The sequence below is a fragment of the Physeter macrocephalus genome, chromosome 8 (assembly GCF_002837175.3).
Source record: "Physeter macrocephalus isolate SW-GA chromosome 8, ASM283717v5, whole genome shotgun sequence".
In the NCBI taxonomy this organism is placed as follows: Eukaryota; Metazoa; Chordata; class Mammalia; order Artiodactyla; family Physeteridae; genus Physeter; species Physeter macrocephalus.
The window spans coordinates 120,242,840-120,261,066 of NC_041221.1; the positions used below are offsets into that span (position 1 = coordinate 120,242,840).

An 18,227-nucleotide genomic window follows, 5' to 3' on the forward strand; every position below is an offset into this window, starting at 1 on the left:
CATCGCACTCTCTCTCTCTCTCTCTCTCTCTCTCTCTCTCTCTCTCTCTCTCTCTCTCTCACACACACACACACACACACACACACACACACACACACACTTGTATTTTGTGCTGTCGTAAAACCCACGTGTCCAGCGGGGAGGCTGCCAGAGCGTGGAGCGGAGGAGCCAGGACGCGGCAGTGGCCGAGCGCAGCAGCCCGCCGCGGCTCCGGCGCCCGGGTCCGCCCGCACTCCCGCGTTCAGCGTAACTGTTCTCACGCCCTCCGCAGGCCTCCACATCCCTGGCTTGCGGCCCCGGAGGGTCCCGGGCGGGCGGATCTCTAGGGCTCCCGCGCTGCCCAGGGGCATGTAGCGTACCCGGGGCGCACACTCTCCCGCACGCTCACCGAGACACACGCACGCACGCACCCGCCGGCGGCTCCGAGTTTTCAGGTAAGCGTGGCTTGTCTGGGGCTGAGGGTCTTGGACCCGGGGAATAGGAGGCTGGAGGTCCTGCGCTGGGGGCGGGGGGCGAGACTGTCCCGCCTCCTGGCGCCGGAGGCCCGCGCGGCTTAGGCGCTGCGCCACTCCAGTTCGGGTCGGCTCCGGGCGGGCGGGGGCAGAGGGTGGGGGCTGCGTCCTGCCGCCGAGTTCTGCTGGGAAGCGCCTTCTCTCCGGGCTTCAACAGTGTCGGGTGGGCACTGGGCGCCTCGGGCTGGGAGGCAAGGCAGGGTGCACACAGCTCCCCCCTCGCGGCGCTGCGGCTTCAGAGTAAACTTTGCTCCCCAGCCGAATTGGGAGGAGGGAGCCTCCGAACCGGGTTGCCGCCGGCGGAGCCAAGGACTCAAACTCTCGCTCCAGGGTCTTGGCGGCCGTCCTCCCCGCCCCTCTCGCACCAGGCCCTGAGTCCGGCTCACGCGCACCCTCCCCTTTGCCCTCTGCCCCCAGCTTGAAGCGTCGGACATGCTGAAGCCCGGAGACCCCGGCGGCTCGGCATTCCTCAAAGTGGACCCAGCTTATCTGCAGCACTGGCAGCAACTCTTCCCGCACGGCGGCGGCGGCCCGCTCAAGGGCAGCGGTGCCGCGGGTCCCCTGGGCGCACCGCAGCCTCTCCAGCCGCCTCCCCCCCCGGAGCGCACTGAGCCCCAGCCGGACAGCCTGCGCCCGCGGCCCGCCTCGCTCTCCTCCGCCTCCTCCACTCCGGCTTCCTCCTCCACCTCGGCCTCCTCTGCCTCCTCCTGCGCCGCGGCCGCCGCGGCCGCCGCCGCCGCCGCGCTGGCCGGTCTCTCGGCCCTGCCCGTGGCGCAGCTGCCAGTGTTCGCGCCTCTGGCCGCCGCCGCCGTCGCCGCGGAGCCGCTGCCCCCCAAGGACCTGTGCCTCGGTGCCGCCTCGGGCCCGGGGCCCTCCAAGTGCGGAGGCGGCAGCGGCGGCGTCGGCGTCGGGGATGGCCGGGGCGTCGCGCGCTTCCGCTGCAGCGCGGAGGAGCTGGACTATTACCTGTACGGCCAGCAGCGCATGGAGATCATCCCGCTCAACCAGCACACCAGCGACCCCAACAACCGTACGTAGCAGCAGCCCGCGCGCTCTCTTTCGGGGCGCTGGCTCCGTCGAGCGCGGGCGCCGGTCCGGGAGGCAAGTCGGATGAGGGGGACAGCGGCTCGTGGGCTTTCCAGGCCGCAGGCCCGCACCTCTCAGACCACTGTAGCCAAAGTTTTCTGGGTTAGAGAAGGAAGGAGAACGGTTGGGATGGCCAGGTGACACCTCTGGGTTACCTCTTCCCCCTCCTCTCGTTCCCTGCTTCCCAGCTCCGAATCTTTAAGACCCGAGTTGCTCGCGGACCAGGGAGTACAGATCACAGCCCTCCCGCGGCATACTGCGCCTCGCGCGGGGCGGGTACTAGCGGCGCGCGATGGGAGTGTCCGGGGACCGGCCTGGCCTGGCCTTAGAGGGGACAGGGCAGGGACTGTCAGCGGTCCTGGGGAGCGTGGATTCCAGAGCTTATTTCTCCTTCTCGCTATCTTACTTCTGGGGTTAACTGCGTCAGCTCATTTTCGGACCGCGGGGTTGTCGAGGGACCGGCCGGGAGCTGCTTGCTGGCCCGGCCTCGCTGGAGTAGGAGTTTTGGATGACACTGGGTCAGTCTCTCCCTGCAGGCAGGCATTATTCTTAGGTTTACTATTTATTTTAGAGAAGAAGGAAAAGGAAAAGAATGCCAGTTGCTTAGTGAGAAAACATTTCCGACTTCAGGGCAGGGTCGTTCCCTGCGGATCCCGCATTCTTCGTGCACCCTGGACCCTGCAAACGTTTACAGTACGTAGCCACGCTTGTCGGCTTACGTATTTTTTAAATGAGGGTAACAGTAATTTAGTATAAGAAGCTTGCTCTTCTTTTCCCGAAATAAATGACAAGATGCCTAAATTAACATCAATTTTCTTCTAGCTTCCGTTCCTGTATTCACAATTTCAAACTCTTGATCCCAAGTGTAGTTCCATTTTCAGGTTTTGAACCAAAACTCTAAATGAAGATCAAGGATGTGTTATTTATTTTTTATATCCAATTCTTTTTGGTAATTTCAGAAGTTATGCTATGTTTACACTTAATGTGTTGAGGTAAATGCTAAGTATACTTCCAGAGACCCCAGGAGAGAACATTAAAGCAGGTCAAGAGTTAGGTTGAAAGAAATACGGGATTTGAAACAGCGCTCAGCTTCTTTCTTCATCTCATTCCTTCATCTAGCTTCTGTATGAGGAAAGTTAATTGTAAATGTATATGATCATTCTATTTTGAACAAGTCCCCTCTTGCAGAATGTCTACTAATCCGTGAGCTTCTTAATTCGTTGTAAAAGCAAAATAACCACAGGTTGTAGTTATTTAAAGGACTCCCAAATTTATTACTTTGATTAAAAACACTGAGCATGACCCTAGTGATTGAGGTGTGTTAATCTTTTCATAATGGTTGGAGGTAATTGTTCTAATGAAGATAATTATTATTAATAAAAAGAGTAGTTGTATTTACTTTTTAACTTTCTAGAGTCTGAGGGTAAAGTATTTGGTTTAAAATGAGGGTTTCAACTCAGATTTGCTCTGCAGTTAAGAAAATTCCTATATTTCAGAGTTCCAGAAAATTTTATAAAACTGTTGTCTTAGTGGATTTCAAAAAATACTTATCTCCTACTGAATTTCTTGATTGTGTTGTTTTCAAAGCAGTTCTTTAAAAATGTAAAATAAAAAGATAAGAAATGCTTTCATAAAAGGTATTTCTTACCCCTAAGTGAAATATAGTCACTGTGGACTGAGAGTGCTTCATCAGACTTGCAGTCTTGCTTCTGAATTAAATTAGTGCTGGAAAAGACACCAGCAGTGCACCCCAAAGCCCCGGCTGTGCGCTGAGCTCCATGTGTTGTTTACAGTGCAATCTTGAGGTTCAATACATTTTCACCAGAGAAAAACCTAGACTAATCAGAGAAAGAATTGGGACAGATTCCTAATTAATATGTGGCTGTTGAACTAGTTTATTGTCTAGGTACCCTTTTTCGTGGCTGGAGGAAATGAATTATGATTTATTCAAATTATTCCTATTGTGTTAATCTTCTGATATCTCCTTTTGAGTCGACTGGACTGCTTCAGTGTGCAAAGTGCAGGGGCAAGGACAGGAGAGAAAGGAAGTCAGATTGTCCCATTAGAGTTACACTTCACATTGCTCTCTAATTAAAGGGCAACTGAGAAAGAAAATAGAAAGCTGAGGTAGCTCTCCATGTAATGGTGGGAGACTAGGTCTGCCATGCTTCCAGGAACTTCTCTGGGCAAGAGTAGGCACTCATTTGAAATCATGAGTTGTGTTTTACAAAGATGAAGTGAGAAGCGATTGAGTTTAACCTAACTAGGGGATCAGAACAACTCATAAATGCAAACAGTGGGAAACTGTTTTTCCCCTTGGCAGGGAAAGTTGATATATCACTTGAAAGATGGTGAATAACAGCTTCTCCCCATTCCCAGGTTGTATGTGGGTCGGGGGTGGAGTGAGAGGCGGGCAGAAGGGAAGCACCTATTAATTTATCAGGCACAGATCTTCCTCGTTTTCCTTTTAGTCTATTGCCCTTTCCCTCTAAATGAATTCTGTGAAGTGACCACTCAGCGTTGCTTCGTTTTATTACTTTGTATTTAAAAATGTATTGAGTCGTATTCTCTTTTACTTACAAGGCAAAGAAAGGGGCCTCTTACTTCTCCTTTTAGAAGAGTAACTTTTTGCCTGGGATCAGCAACCCAGTAACACCTGTGAATCAGTATCACCTTCACCTTGAAACTTTATTGCCACCTATGGCAAATGCCATAGTGAAGGGTGTTGTAGCTCTCTTTCACACATAAAAAGATTTAAAACCAGCAGAAACTATACAAGCTGGCCCGGGTGAGCTCTTCCAGTATATATCTAACTAACTCCGTGTATGAAGTTATTCTATGATTGAAGTACACTTTCCACTGAGGCTCTCAATGCTTGCTTAGTTGCCTCTTCTTTCTAAAGTCAGGTGGAGCTTGTGTAATGTAAATGGGGGATGGGGACCTTTCTTCCTCCTGTATTACTGCCCTCATTTGCTGCCGGTTTGCCTGAAGCCATCGATTCCGTCAGGCTCCATTGCGGTGGCCTCTTCTCGGGTTCCGGGAGCTGGTGCGTTGTTTGAGACCCTGTCACTTCTCTTGGAAGGTATTGAGCAGCGGCCAAGGGGAGCGCCGGACGTTTGTGTTTGTTCGGCGACAGCCGGCCGAGCCAGTTAGCCTTTCATCGCCCCCCCCCCCTTTTTTTTTTTTTTTTTTGCTTAAGACATTCCTCCCTCGTACCTGGGAGAGAGCAGGGGACTAATCCTGCCTGGGGTCTCTCTGCGGAGAATTGAGTCGGGGCAGTCCGCAACTTCCCCAGCTGGAGGTCTCTATCTCCTCCGTATTTCGGGGAGCCCTGCTGCGCAGGGAACAGCACCGGCGTGTGCGCAGGTGTTGGAGATGGGCCCGAGGCTCCCCTGTTGGTAGCGCCATTCTTTCCAAGGGTTTGAGGAGAGATACTGGGGAGAGAAGGAAATCTGGGGTTTGTTTGGTTGAGAGGTCAGGGAAAGAGAGAAAAGGAGGACGAGTGTTTTCTGACCCTCCCTAATCTCTTCCCACCCAGTTGGAAAACGCATGTCCTGTTTGGGGAGCTCCCGAGCCCGGTAACCCACCAGTGGGATTCTCCTGACGCCAAGGCACACTCGCTGCGCTACTCCCCGCTGTCAATGGCCAGCAAGCGACTTAGATTTCAGACCTGGTCTCCGGTGGGAGGGAGGCTCGGCGTCACTGTGTGGGCTTTTGTGTTGTTCTCTTTTTCTTTTTCTCTTTGCTCTCTTTTTGTGTGCACGCCCAGCCCCATCCCGTAACACACATAATTTAGCTATTTTACATCATTCGTTATCTAGCGCCCTGAAACTGAACACAGAGCCATATATTAGATTGAGGTTAGAAGAGGTGGCGACTGTTTATTTAAGGTGATAAAACGGTTCATCAGCAGTAATCTCCATCGATATGTGCCACCAGAAGATGAAGGATGAGGGGACAAGCCACAATTAATTGCCCTATAGTTTTGTAGGAGAGAGTGGAGCCAGCCCAGACCCACTTCGATCTCCTCTCGCGCCTCCTATTCATCATCTCCGCAATGTATATGGCGGCCTCGCAGGGGCAGGGGCCGGCGAGGTTTATCTCGGCGCAATATTCTCTCACCCTCGCACACTGGCGCTGCCATTTAATTTATTAATACAGTCATCAGGAGACAAATAAAACCCACATTTCCTCCCTCTTTCTTTCCCTCCCCCATTTGTCTCTCCCTCTTGGTCCCAGGGCCAAGCCGGCAGCCAGGCCGAGCAGGGAAAGCCCAGCGCGTAGGCAATTCGTAGGGAAGCCTTAAACTCGCCTAGAGAGAGGCTCCCAGAAGGTTCCTGGGAGCTGGGCCGCCCCGCGAGGGCGAGATCACAATCGGTTCCCCTAACGGGCCTGCCTCGCCTCTGGATCTGCTCCTAGACCCGCTCCCGCGAGCCTAGAAAGCCCCTTCTCTCTGGCAGGAAAGGGGCAAGGCCTTCAGCATACAGATTAAGTGCTGGGGGGCCTGGCGCCCACCCCGTGCACGGTCCACCGCCATCCCAGCCAGCCAGTGGCTTGGCGCGGGGAGGGCTAAGCAGGGAGTGCGGGCTGGAGGGGAACGTGGAACTCTGGTGCGAGAGACTCCCAGACAGCGCTCCGCCTGCCCTCGGCCCCGTCGGCCAGCGCCCTCGGCGACCCCAAGGCCCAGTGCCCCCGCCACGAAGCACGCGGAGCTGCCAGCAGGCGGCACTCCCGGGGCCGCGTCGCCGTCACCGGGCGGCGATCGATGGGCGCAGGCCCCCACCCGGCTCGGCCTGCGGGACAGAGGGCCGCGACCTCGGCGGCGGTCGCAGAGAATTTATAGCCGGGCGGTTACGGCCGCCCAGGCGGGGAGACAGGCTTTTCAGCTGCTCCTCGGTTGCCTTCCCGGAGGATACGTGAGGGCAGGCGAAAGCGGCGGAGAGGCTTTGGGGAGCGAAGGCTCAGCGCGGCAGGCGCGTCCCGAGGGTCCCCGCTCCGCCTGCGCCCACGCGCTCCTGCCCACCTCTCCAGAAGGCGAAAGAGCCCTGAGACGTTTTATATTTCGCCTTTCCTAGAACGAGAAATGAGATACCAGAGAACTCTGGCTTGCTTTGCCCCTTTTCCCTTAAAATAGATCCATTTTCAATTACACAAGTCGCACGTGCCCTTGTAAAAACATTCAAACAATACAGAAGGATAAGGAGGGAAGAGTGAAAGTCTGGTCTTCACTCCACTTGGCCTGGCCTTCTGAAGCCAGTGGGTGAACAAGTCTATAACTTAATGATACCTCCTTCTCTTACTCAGAGACCCATAAACAAGAGTATTAACAGATCTATTCAAGAGAGAGAAGAGACCATGATCTCTTACATTCCCTAATGCTAAAATGGCATTTCGAAGTATCTTGCTTGGGGAATATAATATCTCTCACAGATGTAGACAACATTTTATGAATAATAATTTTGAAGTTGTGAAAAAACTTACCCTGATTTTAAGAGAAAATAGGAACATTTATTTGCCTCTTCTTTATGAATACAAATAGACGTACTATGTATTGTTTGGCCTGGAATGCTGTATCATATATATAATACATATGTATTTTTTATGTGTAGTTTAAGCATCTAGCCCACTTTTCTCCTCAAATCTTTTCACGTAGGTGTTAGTGGCTTGCTGTCTAGAAAACACTCTGCTAGAATGTTTGTCCACTTGGGCCACATTTGTCAACCCCAGCTAATCAGTTACTTGTTTTAGTCGTCCTCAAGCTCCTTTGGGACTCCGAGACATAAGTCAGAAGCCACATGTTTTCAGTGGCAGAAGTTTTGTGTATTAAGAAACAGTAACGTTAGGATATAACATGTATTTTGACGTAGGCTTTCAGGTAGAGTATTTTGAAATAGCATGAAATGGTTTATAAATGAAGAAAACTTATACTGGATGGACTAATGATGGTGGGTTGGCCTTGCCTACACTGCAGGTGTTCTTCTACATAGTGGGAGAGCCTCAGCTTGTCACTCTGCAGAATGCTGCTATTAAATATTTCAACACTTCATGGAGACAAATGAAATTTAATAAGTTGAAGAAGTACTTTAGAGGACTTCTTAGAGAAAGGACTAGCCATACTCTATCATGCATAACAAATAAAAGGAGTGTGCTTGTTGTCTCTGTGGGTGGTGGCCGGAGTTGGCACCTTCCCTCCTTATTTTATTGCTGATGTAGTGGGTGTGATGTTACAGGTTGTGGAGATCTTGTAAGTTGACAGAATCTCTGGTATGGACTGTTAGGGAGGAAATACCAAATGCTCTTTCTTCTCACCCTTTGTTTCACTGAGCCAACCAGAAAGGGAAAGTCTGTTAACTCCCTGGGGTGATTTGTTTTTATTTTTATGGGCATATTGCCTTTGCTTATTGTCATTTGTTTTAAGCTATTTTTGCTAAGGTGCTGAAAGCCCATTTCTGAAGTTAGGCATTAAAATTCAAAATTATGGACATTATCTACTTACTTTTCAAATCATCCTCTTAACGTTAACCTCCCCAAACCCAAGAGTGTGGGAAAAAGAGAGAAATCTCTTTAGTTCAGTAATGCTACAACAGTTTTGCAGCCCCAAAATAGTGACTTCAGTGAAATATTTCAATTATATTGATTGAGTTATGAGTTTGGATATAAAATTCTCCTAGTTTTCATTAATCTTCGATCTCTAGGTTTGGAGGCTTTGGAGTCAGGCAGACCTGATTGTGAATCCTTCTCAGCTACTTTCTAGTTTCTGGTCCTTGGTCAAGTTACATTGCTCATGAAGCCTCAGTTGCCTCATCTGCAAAATGGGAATTGTGATATTTAGATAATATGGTGGTTGTTTGGTTGAAGGTAGGTGTCTGGCACATAGTAGGCACTTGGTAATTGTGAGTTTTTATTGTCTTTCCTTCTATCCCCCCTTTATCTTAAAGGTTTTGTTTTCACAATCAGAAGCTTGAGAGGGTGTGTGAAATGTCTGCATTCTGGAGGAGTTGACTTACGGGTAAGGGTGAGACTACCTCCCTCCTTCTAGCCATAGGGTCAAAAGCAGAGCCTGGCACAGTTTTGACATTAGTTGTGTTGCTGAAAGAGGGGTCCTTTGTGTGATGGAGGTCCAGGAAGCATGGCCATTTCACTACCTGCAGAAACAGGTTGCTGCTTTTCACTTGAGAGGCCTGGGGACACCCTCAAGAGGCTGAGGTCAAAGGTCCCCTCATTCCCTGGGCTCTTTGGGGGGAAATGGAGGAGTAGCTGCCAGAGGGGAAGGCGCCGTGGGCTGGAGCCCTTCTTCACTGAAATAGGATACTCACCTACTCAACCTTCAGTTCGCGGTGAAGCGAATGGCAAAATGGTATAGCACACCATGCTGCGTTGCGATAAGGTGTTCCTCGAAGGTTCCTCAGTGACTCACTTGTCACAAGTTCTTTGGGCATTTCAATTGTTCAAGCACAGATAGGGCACACCCAGGGCGATCCACCAGGACTGGCTGTGACCAAGGCTGGGCGCGGGAGCCCAGAGGGCGACCCGCCGCCTAGCGCTGTCGCATCCGCTGGTGCCCAGCTCTTTCCATGTCCTCCAGTCGGGGCTCGCCCGATATCAGGCCCAGTGCCACAGGGCTCTGTTGTGCAGGGGCGCCGTGGCTCCCCAGGGAAGCTGGGCCAGGGAGGCTGGTTTCGCCGGCGGGCGCCGAGGCCGCCTCCCAGAGGCAGGTCCGCCAGGCCAGGGCGCAGACACGGCGGCTCCGCCAGGCCCATTAATAACCCGGAGGGCGCTGCGATCCGACAGCATGATCGCCACAGGCCTGCTTCCCGCGGCTGCTTGACCTGTTCTTGCCCAGTTTGAGTCGAGGGACACTGGGGGTCCACGGCCGGCCACCCCAGAGGGTGGGGGTCCCCTCGCGCGCCGGCTGCTCTGAGCAACATAGGAGAGAGCAGGCTTTACTACAGCTCTCACTTAATTTATAACGCAGAATAATCGCATTTAGCCTCGGGCTCAACCGTCTGGGCAGGATTTGGGCCCCTCTCCATTGAACCTTTATCCTCATCATTAAAGACCCATTATCTTGATCGTTAAATTTGCTGTTGGTTTTCGGGGGGGGCGGGCTTCCGGGAAGAGCTTGCACGCAAGCACAGGGCACCCCAAACCCGACAGAACAGCCCCCCCTTTCCCTACCCGTCCCCACCTGGCTGGAGTGCCCGGAGCGGGCGCTGCCGGGGACGCTCGAGAGACCCTAGCGCCAGTGCGCCCTCTGTGGCCGGGGTCTAGAACTGGGGCTCCGCGGGGCCAAGGCCGGCTCCGCCTACTCGCGTGGACGTTCTCGCGGGAGCGGAGCGTGGGTCGAGGAGTGGGGATGGCGTGCGGCGCCCGACCGGTCGCCCACCTGCCTTGGTGATTTTGAAAGTCTCTTCTATAACTGTAAAGAAAGGAAAACCAGACATACCCTGGCGACCAAGGTAGAATCTCTCCGAGATATCAGATTGGTCGAGAGACCGCCTTTTCTCTTGGTACAACGATAAATACCCTTTGAAACACCACTGAGAGAGAGAACCCGAGGGAACAGGGGAGAGGGAGCTAGAGGCAGAGGGAAGAGGGAGAGAAGGGGCAGAGGCCGGGGAGAAAAGCCGAGAGCCACCGGTTCCTTGGAGACGACAACGCCGTCCGCACCCAACTCGGGAGGCTTTTGGAGGCGCCCGGGGCCTCGACCCTGTGCCAGGTGGATTTGGGTGCGACGAATTCCAAGGGAGCGCGTCGAGTCACCTCTCCCCCTTCTCCCAGTGGCCTCGGCGTCCTCCGGCGTCACCTCCCTCGCAGATGGCTCACCCGGGCGGGGATGCTGTTGGCGCGGGGTTTACGCGGGGTTAACCCTCTCCCTTTCCTCCCTCCCTCTCGCGTCTCTCCGGCAGGTTGCGACATGTGCGCGGACAACCGCAACGGCGAGTGCCCCATGCACGGGCCGCTGCACTCGCTGCGCCGGCTCGTGGGTACCAGCAGCGCCGCGGCCGCCGCGCCCCCTCCGGAGCTGCCCGAGTGGCTTCGGGACCTGCCACGGGAGGTGTGTCTGTGCACCAGCACCGTGCCCGGCCTGGCCTACGGCATCTGCGCGGCGCAGAGGATCCAGCAGGGCACCTGGATTGGGCCCTTCCAGGGCGTGCTCCTGCCCCCGGAAAAGGTGCAGGCCGGCACCGTGAGGAACACGCAGCATCTCTGGGAGGTAAGTCGGCCGCCACCAAGAACCTTGCCACCCAGCCGGAGCTTTGGCCGTCAAAGAGCCTCCCTTGTTCCCCAGAGGGTAGTGGAGGCTCGATTTCTCTGGTCACGCAGATGCCTGGTATTTGCAGCACCTGCAGTGAAGAGGTGCAGAGCCAGGCCCGGCACTACAGCAACCCAGCCAGGAAGACAGGGCTTACAGGTTTCTGAAGATGGAATCACCATAACAAGCTTCCATTGTAGCTGTGATAGATTTGACTGTTGTCTCCCTTGATCTTGAGAAAAAGAGAAAACACCTGAGGAGATAGAACAGAGGAGGTGGGCCATTGGGATGTGAGCTAGGTGAGTTTTGTGTCCTATTTTAAGCTCTTCCAACATGTTGTTTTTGCTTTTGCCCACTGGGCAAGAGCATAAACAGGAGGAAGGAGAGTCAGGTTCCTTTTCTCAGATAAAAACAATTTGGTAAACGCTGAATGTGAGAGACTGTAACATGTTTCACAACTTTAAAAGTGCCCAAAGTAAAGCAAAATCATACTGTGAATCAGATACCACAAATTCTGCTTCTCTGACAAAGTACAGTTATTAAGTCTTCAAAAAGGTACTGTAGGAAAACTCTGAGCAGTTTGGTATAACCCAATTGATAGTACTTCAATGGTACAATCTTACCTGATGCTATTACTTAAAAGTCAACAACGTATTTGAAAACTATTAACCTGAGATTTGTCTCAAAGCTTCATGGTTGATTATTGAGGTCCATTCCGGAAGAGACAGACCCTTAATGTAGGTTTTCCCCACACCAATTTTAGATACTCCCACCATGGAGAGTTATTTATGAAAATAAGGTGCCAGAAGTCTTACTCTTAAGCAATATGTACATCTGACGGAGCCAGGCAATATAATGGAGTGGGATTTGCCAGAAGACAAACTTTTTTAAATGCCAGGGGCCAAGTTGGCATGGACCTTAAGGCTCCATTAATAGCTCATTTCTGCAACAGCTTGCCCCCCACTCTTGGCTCAGTAGCCTGCAAGATGATCATTTTTCACTGCAAGTTGCCTTATAGTCACTAACTAAACTCATGCAATTCAATAATCCGCTCAGATTTTTGCTGAGCACCCACTCTGGCCAACACTATGACTTGGTCTCCAGAACGCTTGTATGACTATTGGCAGTGGGGTACTAAGGCCTGTGTCTGTAGAGCTGCCTTTGATTAAAGGGGAGGAACTAAATCTATGAGCTCATAGCCAAGCAGCCCAAGATGACCACATGGTGGCCATTGGGCTGTGTACCCTACAGTTATCCACTGGTGCACTGCACTGTGCCCAGGCTCCCAGGTTCCGTTTCACACCTAAACTATTGTGAAATTATTACTGGAAAACAATTATACATTTTTAATCTTTCAGAATAGAATTCTTGAATGAGGAAAAAAAGAGGCATATTTATGTTGCCAAATAGTGCTTTTTTTTTAAACAGTAATTTTATATAGGGAAATGGGGCAGGAGAAAATGGTCAATACATTGAGTCAAGTTAGACTTTAGAGCTTTTGGGTAGGGAAGACTGACGTGGGAAATAAAGCATCTGGTTTTGAAATATTTTCTAGTTGGTTTTTGTTTTTGACTAATTAGTTGTTACCTCCACTGTGATTTCAAGTTTATAAAACAATTCCAGTCACTTTTCATGTTCCAGTGGTATTATTAGGAACTCTATACCATACAGTTAAAGATCTGCCAGTACTTTTCTGAGGAAATCGTAAAGCAATTGCTTAGTGGTACAGATTTGTTATATCTGAAAATGTTAAAACTGAGCACTATTACATTGCCCTCTGATGCCTTGGGTTTAGTGCCTGTCTATTTTTAGAGTGCCAGGGGACAAAGCCACAAATATGAAAAGAATCCCATAGCTTATTGTAGTTGTTGGTTTTTGTTTTCCTAAAAGGCTTTGAATGATTAGGATGTTGGCAGGAGACCACTATACAGATAGAATATGATGATATATATCAATACTGAAAACTATGGAGCCTTTTTTCTGCACCTTTACTTGTACTTGATGAAGTTAAAATTCTGTTGTAGCAAAGAGACTGGGGAATTTAATTAGTTTGTTGTTGTTGATGATACTTCGGTGGATATAAAGTGAGTTTTACCTGTTGTTTAGGGTATGTGAGTTGAGTGTGTTGGGGGGTGGTACATTGACTTGGTTCTGTGTTACAGAAAAAGACTTGCTGAGTTTATGCTTGAATGATCTACTTCTAAAAAGGACATAATCTATTTATTTTTATCATCTGTAAGAATAGTTACAATAACATGCATTTAGGGGATTGAAGGGATATTAAAACTGAGGCCATGTAATATGTATCAGACTCCTGGGAGATCATATAAATGTGACCGACCAGGGTCAGGTAACTTAGTGCCAATGTCCATGTGTAAGATAAAATACTTATTTAATAGGTTTCAGAGTTTTACTAGTATAATTATTTTTAAGATATGAAGTGTAAGTTTATTTTTAATTTTTAAGCGTGATGATTTATTATTTTTATAAAATGTGACTATTTGAATTGTTACATTTATAACAGAAAATTCTAAATGTTGGATTGTTCCTCAGATTTTAGTCTTTCCTTTCAAATCTAAATTTTATTGTGAAAAAATTTTAATTATTATATTTTTTATATTAGAAAGAATCAGTAATTGGAATACACGGTAGGTCTATAGGAAACTTTTGGCAATAATTGTTTAATGACTCATGTAATAATTATCCATTTTGAAAACATACTTTTAAAGATATCTTCCAGACTATCACATCGACATAAAGCAGATCTTGAAAAAATTAAAAGCAATCGATCATGACTATTTCATTTTAAAAGTCAACTGGAATCGTTTCTCTTTCTCACATTTTTTTTCAAGTCACTTGCAGGTAAAGAAATGTCTTTATATTTAGAGTTCAATACTCAGGTCCTGATGGATCTTACCAAGGTTACTTATCTTTATTTCAGTACAATAAATGGATTGCTAATCCCGTCACTGTTTCCAAGTAGATGATGGATTTTTGTTTCAGTTTACAGTTCATTGTTTTTAGTCAGGTTGTACTTTATTATACACATGAAGGCTTATTACAGAAACAATCAGATTCACTTTAGTTACTCCTTTTGTTGAATCATTAAAAGCTTTTTTTTTTTTGTAGAAAAATGACTTTTAAAATATTTAACATATATCATTTACGGAGAGCTTGTTTGATTGGTCTGTAAGTGTGCTATCATCTTTTAGTTAATATTTTCTTTATGTATAATCCTGGTTCATTAAAAGTACAATTTAAAGAAAGTTAAATATCATTCCACTACCTTCGTTATGTTTTGACTCTTTTGGGTATTTGTAGTTTAAGGAGGTTACCAAGCTAAAAGCCAAATTATTAGTCCTTTTTTGGGCCAGTTTCTTTTAGAATCAGAATTTTAATGTGTTTTACAAAAAAATAATAAGTTCAGATACTTTAAAACAGAAATATTACAGGATGAATTAAACAGTCACTTGCCTTGCTTATGTACCTGTATTCTAGCAAGACTTGGATGCATGATATATTTCTAGCTATTTGTCCATAACGGGAAAGATCTTTCTGAATGTTTTGCAAAGAAAACAGTCTTTCTCAGCAATTAGCTCTTATTGATGAGAGTGAGATAATTTTGTCCTAATGTGTTTTCTAATAAAGATGTGAAAAGGCACATTTGATTCCAACATTTATGAAAACATTATCTCAATTATTAATGTGCCCCTTTTCCCTTGAGATAAATTAATCTAGTCGTACATGGTTTCCCCTTTCTGCTTAACATCAGAATTTAATACGACTGGACCTGAGGAATGTACACGGTGTATACTTTAAATTCTACTGGAAGGAAATACGGAAATTTAAAATTAAGTTACAGTTTAAGATAGCCTAGAATTACTCAAGCCTTTCAACTCAAAGTCTGATTTGACAAGAAATTTTACCAACACTGACAAAATAAATTGCACTTATTTTCACCCTAAAAAGATTTTCTGTTAATTGAAATAATGCAGTAACTTGTTAGGATTACAGTCAAGGTACTAATTTTACAGAATTTCTCTTTGCCTGAGTAAAATTTGAGTGTCTCATTTTCAATTGCACTACGTAGAAAGCTTCATTATTTTTCTTCAGAAAATCAAGGCGTATAACATAATGTCCTTTTTGTGGTTTGATTTTATGCCATAATATTTTAGATTTAATAAGAGTTTTACTTTGAAGCGAATGGTCTATTTTTCATCATTACTATTTAGCTTAGGTCAAAAGACATTAATGAAAACCAATTTAAAAAATATATTACATGCTGCTAAATGTTTATATTTCAAAGCCATCACAGGTAATTCGTACTAGAAGGAAATGAATTGATTTCGTATTTTAAGTGTATTATGTATGTTTCCATAAGCGACCCAACTCCATCTATAGTACTGTACCCATTTGTATATATTTAGATGTTGAAAAAAATCACTTGAAAATAATAATTTTAAATTCAATAAAAATCATTTTTAAATTCAATTAAAATCACTTAAAAATTGTTCCAGTGATAGTGCTGTAACTGTATACTCCATATTTTGCTTTATAGACCTGGGCTCATTTTGGCCTTATTCACCAAAACACCAGGGGACAGAATTATGTGGCTGTCACAGCTATATTGAAGTAAAAATTGTGTTTCTTAGCAATTTATCGTTTAATATAGCAGAGTGCTTGTCATTTTAGTTTTGAATATATCAACTCCATGAAATCCAAATAATGTCTCCTTCAAAATAAACCATAGTCATGTTACTATTATGTTTTTAATTATGCAGAGTAACAGCTGGTGCATCTCTTTGGCTTTGCCTCATTTGATTTGAAGATATCTTTTATAGTGGTGCCCATTTGATCGAGTGTGAGCATTTTGTAGTTTTACATAAACTGCAAAGCCATCTGCCGCCTCTTGAAATGGTTTCCAGAATTGTGTTAAAAATCAAAACTTAGTACTTAAAGTGGCTTTGAAAAGGTCCATTTAAAGTCCTGGTCCTCTTGGTTTATGTACCAAATGCCACCCTTGGTTTTCTAAGTCCAAAAATGACTCTGCTTAAAAAAAAATTATAACAGCCATTTGGAAATTCTCATGTTAGTGAAGTTTAATCCAAATATGCATGTGACACTACAGGGTTTTAGTTGCAAATACTTTATAAAGAATGATGTGTTCTGTATCTACAGCACTATTTTTCTCATTGGTCAGTTCAGTTTATTGTTTACAGATTGCTTCTTTTGATAGCGTTTTGTCCATGTGAAGGAAGTAATTCACAAGTATTTCTTGGTCCATAACTGCATATTTTCTTACACTGTATAATTTTTTTCCTTTCTCCACACTGCCTTAAAAATAGGGTATGGAAATTAAAATCAGAATTGCAGAGGTTACTGGACAGATGAAATCTGCTGTCCCCAATCACTGCGTGGCAGCAAGTGATCTGACAAAAATGTGATTTTGGTAACACTGGGTCAGAGAAACCTGCAGGGGAGACTTTTAATTTCACTGTGTCAATTAAGGCAGTTTTAATTATTCAAGGAAATCCGCTGTGTTACCCAGAAACCACTTGTAGTTGTCGTATAATATTATGAGTTTTAAACGTTTTTGGTTGCATACGGAAAACTGCCTGTTACTCAGCTGAGGAATCATGTCCACAGTATCAAAATCCTCTTTTTTCAGAGGGTAGATGTGATACATTGGTGTTTGGTTTTTCTAAAAAGTGCTGTGCATGGGAACACTATGAGACTGCCTTGCTCTCCTTTTTTCTTTTTCTTTTTTAGAATCATACATACTCCACAATTTCATGAGTTCAGACATTCCTTGTGTATTTACACAAGAAATACAGACTCTGGTATAACTACTTAGCATAAAAGCCAGAGCAGCCAGAACAGCGTATACTTTTCCTTGTAAGCATTTGCCACCTCGCTCAGATAAGTTACAGAATTCCATTATCCAAATTGTTACACATGTGTGACAGAGGTTGACCTTTCGTCATGTCAATCCTTTTTGTGTAGGCCCCAGGCTCCAGCCTAATGGCTCAAACCCTGATTTACTCACTGTAATAAGGGCAGGAGGTCGAGCAATTGTCAGGCTGCCTGTTCGTACTCTTCTTGGAGCCTGGTTGAAGGCTGTTAACACAAAGCTTTTCAAAGTGAATTTACAACCAGCACCACTGACAGAGGCCAATCAGTGCACCATAAATGTCAGGTTAGTGAGATTGAGCAGTAAGTAAAGTACTGACAGCACACTATTGGCTGGAATCAATTGGCCAAGGTTTAACGGAGAAGAGCAATCTCTGTGTGGTGGGCTTAGGGAAAGAACTAAGTGTGCAGTCTGGGTTTCCAGGTGGAGTCTGTAGATTTACCTGTAAGGTTGGGATGTCACCCATTTGCTGCAGTGCATCCAGCATCGTCGTGTCGATATGCTTCACGATCTGGGAGTTCAGAGCGGCAGAGCCTGCTGATTCTGAGTTGGGTGGTAAAAAATGCCCCTAGCATTAGAAAGGAGAGAGAGAGAAAAAAAAACTATTAAAATATGGGGCTGTCGGAACTGGGAGACACATCCAGTGCGTTACAGTTCAGTGGAAGGTAATTTGTTTAAATTGCCAAACTGTAACAGGGCTTTCTACCAAGGCAGAGAGACAGATAAGCCCGTTCTTTTGCTCTTCCTGGGGCTCAGCAGGGTGAAACTTTCATGGAAGTCACTAATGAGTGATTATGGGTTGAGGGTCTGAATATCCATGAAATGTGGTTTCCCCACCAGACAAATGTTTTTATCATTTTGTGTAATGACAGCCTGGACAACAATTCATTTAACTCTGAAGGCATCAGCATTAAAATGGAGGAATCCATTAAAATGCTGTATGCAAGGATTTATAAATTAGGCAATTTCCTTGATTATTGCAGTCATTTACAAAATTGATTGTTCTAGTGTGGTATAGACAGATTTCAGCAACGATCATTGACAACAAGCACATTCTGATATCTATAGCTACTGGTCACTAAACCAGGTTAGTATTCCTCACCCCCCTTCTGTTCTTGGTCTCAAGGTCAGGCAGACTGATTTCAAAGAAGCTTATCATTATGAAGTTTCATTTGTCTTCAGAGGAGACTCACCTAGGCTGTGAGGGTAGGTGTGGGTTGCTCTTAAAGGTTGTAGCATTCTATTTACAATAGCCAGGACGTGGAAGCAACCTAAGTGTCCATTGACAGATGAATGGATAAAGAAGATGTGGCACATATATACAATGGAATATTACTCAGCCATGAAAAGAAATGAAATTGAGTTATTTGTAGTGAGGTGGATGGACCTAGAGTCTGTCATACAGAGTGAAGTAAGTCAGAAAGAGAAAAACAAATACCGTATGCTAACACATATATATGGA

General features: G+C 46.5%; 1 protein-coding gene across 1 annotated transcript in view; it reads left to right on the top strand.

Annotated features, from left to right (window-relative positions):
- Positions 1-935: 935 nt before the first annotated feature.
- Positions 936-18,227, top strand: part of PRDM6 (PR/SET domain 6) — a 99,937-nt gene continuing 82,645 nt past the window's right edge. The window contains exons 1-2 of the mRNA XM_028493164.1: positions 936-1,542; positions 10,508-10,815. Of these exons, the coding sequence (XP_028348965.1) occupies positions 945-1,542; positions 10,508-10,815 (906 nt within the window). The 5' untranslated portion in view covers positions 936-944. The remainder of the gene's footprint in view (positions 1,543-10,507; positions 10,816-18,227) is intronic.